The sequence below is a fragment of the Cryptomeria japonica genome, chromosome 2 (assembly GCF_030272615.1).
Source record: "Cryptomeria japonica chromosome 2, Sugi_1.0, whole genome shotgun sequence".
NCBI classification, from domain to species: Eukaryota; Viridiplantae; Streptophyta; class Pinopsida; order Cupressales; family Cupressaceae; genus Cryptomeria; species Cryptomeria japonica.
The window spans coordinates 482292595-482296928 of NC_081406.1; the positions used below are offsets into that span (position 1 = coordinate 482292595).

A 4334-nucleotide genomic window follows, 5' to 3' on the forward strand; every position below is an offset into this window, starting at 1 on the left:
AGATGTCCCATTCCATCACTAATCACCTATGACCAATATCACAAGTCCTTTACATCAACTTATTGTCAAATTCACTAGGTTTTCATCTACACTTCAATCTATGTAGACAACATGAACCCAATGGTACAATATACTTTTGGAGTTGATTTCTTGGATCATTAATGCATAGATCTAAACAAGTATAACTTACAAACTTGATCTAGTAGAGTTTTAATGTTTAATAGTCCACCCTTATGTATGGCCTTTACATCTAATAAAGAATAGGTGGTGTTTAACAAAACCTTTGGAATATCTATTGAAGTATAATACTCATGTTCTCCTTAGTTAAATCCATAGATGTTCCAATTCAATGATGATGAATCATTGATGATTTATAGTACTAAAGTTGAATTAATTTTATTCACTTGAAGATAGGAATTTTAGATCTACTTCTTAGGCATGTCGACGCAGGGGCAAAGGTTGGGCTTCATAGAAGATGTACCTATAGGCATATGTAAGATAACAATTATACATGTATGAGCATATGTAAGATAAGAATCATTCATGGATGGGCATACCAACATATAATCAACACTTTCCCAAAATACTTTGATTAGTTTTGAATTGCATTTTTCAATAAATTACTTGAGGTATAGACTACAATTTTCAAATTGATGAGAAACATAATATTTTTTTCAAACAATAGTTATGTAAATTGTTATGATTCAGGTTTGTGGCTTACATTTTATTAATGCATGCACCATGTTGCAAGGATAATAATGCTTACAATTGTAATGAGTTACATTTGTTTAATTTTACTTTTCTTTCTTACCCATCAAGCATGGTAGGGATGCATCCATTATGACCATACATATTATTTATACATTTGATGCACATAGGTATGAATAATATGGAGATTACCTTTGCTAGATGATTCATATGAATCAAGGTTGTTCATATACACCACCCTATTGTGCAATTTAAAATTATTGGACTTTAGTAAACTCACAATGACTAAAGGAAAAGATGAGAAAGATTTAAATTTATTTTTTGAGTTATAAATTGTGAATAATATCCATGGGCATATTGATAATCCAAATCATTTCCATGCTTGTGAGAACTATACCAGATCATAAATAGAAAATTCAAGGATTGAGATAAATTTCTAAGAATACATATGATGTAATTAAAATTGAGTGACATCATTTATCAATTAATATACAAAATAAGACCATCTTATATTCTAATAAATACACTTAAAAACAACCTCATAACCTTAAACTTATACAAAATTTTCATTTCACCATTACTATAATAAAAACTAGCCATAAAATCTAATATATATATTACAATAAAGTTTCACAATTTCAATCAGTAATATTACACTCCCCTATACTACCTTGGAAATGGTTATACAGCCTATAGGATGCATCAATGCATAAATTACCCTCATACACCATAACTCATATGCATTGGTACATTTGAAAGACTAGATAGCTGTTTCCCCCTACCCCACCAAAATGAAACTTACATTTTTAACTAAAAAAAAAATAGGGTTGCATTAAATTTTAAATGCCAATTCACATAAACATCTGTTATACACTAAACATTAGCATAAATATATATTTGCTTTAATGGTCACTATAGCAGCTTTGAAATATAAGCCTCTAACACCATCTTGGCGGTAATCTCATATGTTTTCTCTGTAGAATGAACAGCATCCCAAAACACATACTTGGAAGCAATTAAACAAGTGTTTGTGTTTTTACTGTTGCATGTAGGCCCAACTTCTGTCAGCCCTGTTCCACAGCAACCCCTACTAGAAATTTCAAATCCTGCAACAAATAATTTATATTCTACATTAAATGTATAACAATAGAAAAAGAAAATCACAGTTGTGAAAATTATATTATGAAAAAAATATTACAATAATATAGAGCTTTCCTACTTTTCTAGATCTAACTGCAGAAAACAAATTCCATCAGAAAAAACAGAAAAATGCATACCATATTTAACAGGGTTTTGTACAATGTCATGAAAACTGTTATAGATGTCTATGTAGGTCACTTTAATCTGAGGGAGGCTGAGTTTGAGGCCCCTGACCATTGACTTTAACTTTGTGTTATAAGAGACAGCATGTTTGTTAAGCTCCTGAATGCATCCCTCTGCATTGGGTTGCCCATACAATGTTTTGGAGAGTGGTAAGCACCCAGGTGGGGGAATACCATAAACACCAAATTTCCTACCTCCAGCTTTGTACAGCTTCTGCAACATTACATAACACCATACCATCAATCTTCAAGAGGAACCATAAAACAAAATGAAAATTTCTGTTACTGTTTTTAGTGTAGAAAAATGTACATCTTATAGCCTAATAAATAAATAAATCTTGCACTTCCACAGTTCTTGACTAAATCTATTGAGTTTCTACTATTGGTTTATTTAACAGAATGTCATTTCTATGAAATTTTTTGCATTGATTTCTACCTCTATAAAATTGCTGCAGATTTCGACCAGGAAGTCTTCATACTCTTCAATGTTGAACTGCTGCCTTCTAAGGGGAAATTGGTTGTAATTCCCAAGAAAATCATTAGTCCCTGCTGAGATTAGGAATATGGCTTCTCCAATTAGAAAGGATGAGTTTACTTCTCCGACCATCTCTGTCAACGTAGATTTGTACTCTTTGAAATACTCCATTTGTTTCCACAACGGTATCACAGACTGCAAAACGAGATCAACATTGAAGTCACAAGAAATACTCAACTATACAGTCTTTTTCACCTGTATGTCTCAACCATCATTCACATAATTTCATTTGTAGGCCAGGTTAATTAGGGTTCAACCCCACAACATTACCATAAGCCTGGTGCATGGGCTTTCAAGACATAACAGAAGATTCATCCATGGAAAATTAAAATCAGCACACTTACAATAGCCTCCGCAGTGAGGTTGTCATATCCAGTTCCTGCAGAAGCAAAGCTTACACCTGTGAGCAGATCTTGGAGATCAAGGAGGGGATCTAAAAATGGAGGCAGTCTGTCCTTCAGCCCAAGCCCTGCAGCTGAATGTAGGAAACGTATTTCATAAATTAGAGAACCAAACATAACTATGAAATTGCTTTTTCACATTAAGAAGACATTAATAGGATAAAGAAAAAAAAAAATCAGAACACTACGTATTATTTTAGCCTTAAGAAGTTGAAAATCACTTGTAAGAGATTGTTTTCAAGGGTTTTAAACATACCAATAAAATCTGTGGAGAGTTTCCCATTACAGAAGCGACCTGTAGGCTCCTGATCAATGAAATCTCTGCCATGGGGTGGAAAGTTAGCTTTAACCAAGGTGGGTATGAAGTTATTGTTGCCCGGATCCACAATGGAGTCCCCAAATGTGAAAAGAGCAGGAACTTGACGTACACCAATATTATAATCACTGTTTCCTGCTCTAATGTCTGCCTGGCATTCATCACCACCTTTCACACAGACAAGGAAACACTGAACCAGTGAAATGAACAGATAAATATATCTTGCTTGCTCCATGTTCAAAGACTGTCATATAAATTATCTGTTCCAAGTCGATTACAGTTTATAGAATTCATAAATTCATGCATGACTGACCCCATGTTAATGTCATTCAATAGAACAGGGAAGTTATGACGAGTTAAGACTAAGGTGTAGTTACCTGTCCCTGTTCAAGCATATGAGCCTTCATAAGTAGCTGCAAAATAATCAGTAGGCCGGTAGGACATTAATTAGATAGACAGAGAAATGTGAGTTATATTAGCTATTTGATATAACTGAACTGGCATGGTCTGGTAGCATAAATTTTTCATGTGAGATATATTTGATATATTTAAGGCAAAACTGACTGGCATGTTCAGGCAGAAGACTTCAGGATATGGTACAATTGAAACCTTTGATTTTAAGTATCTGGTTTTGCTTTACATCGCATCGCATCACATCACATTTATTCATAAATGAGACCAACTAATAGCAAGGACAGTCTATTCAGCTGTCAATGAACAAATTCTCACTGCTTGACAGCTTGCTGAGGATATACCTATAGGGAAAAGATCATTACTAGACCGAGGCCCTTAAATGGGAGTGATTCCATCTTCAAATTTATAGTAGGTAGAGTATCTCCAGTTAAAATAACAATAGATATGTCGATAGTTATATTAGTGACATTTGTCATTTTATTATGTCTTTGTTTTAAAGGAATGGTTTAACATATTTATATAATTGTATAATTGTTGTTTTTTTTCAAGAAGCTTCTTTCTTCTTCAAGGTTCATTTTGGATTGTCTATTTTTACTTCGAAGGTGTTTCATATATGAAATGGATTGTCTATTTTTACT

General features: G+C 33.2%; 1 protein-coding gene across 1 annotated transcript; it reads right to left on the reverse strand.

Annotated features, from left to right (window-relative positions):
- Positions 1 to 1301: 1301 nt before the first annotated feature.
- LOC131050605 (GDSL esterase/lipase At2g42990) lies at positions 1302 to 3643 on the reverse strand. The gene is made up of 5 exons (XM_057984834.2): positions 3223 to 3643; positions 2910 to 3040; positions 2467 to 2700; positions 1986 to 2244; positions 1302 to 1814 (listed from the first exon to the last, which is right to left on the reverse strand). Exons 1-5 carry the CDS (start codon positions 3515 to 3517, stop codon positions 1621 to 1623), a joined length of 1113 nt encoding a protein of 370 aa, XP_057840817.2. The 5' UTR covers positions 3518 to 3643; the 3' UTR covers positions 1302 to 1620.
- Positions 3644 to 4334: the final 691 nt, after the last annotated feature.

Excerpts from the sequence above, each read along its gene's own strand:
- LOC131050605 (XM_057984834.2), bottom strand. The coding sequence starts at position 3,517 with ATGGAGCAAGCAAGATATATTTATCTGTTCATTTCACTGGTTCAGTGT. Across the intron at positions 2,701-2,909 it reads ACCTCACTGCGGAGGCTATT|TCTGTGATACCGTTGTGGAA; the intron begins GTAAGTGTGCTG and ends CTCGTTTTGCAG. Across the intron at positions 1,815-1,985 it reads ACAAAACCCTGTTAAATATG|GATTTGAAATTTCTAGTAGG; the intron begins GTATGCATTTTT and ends TATTTGTTGCAG.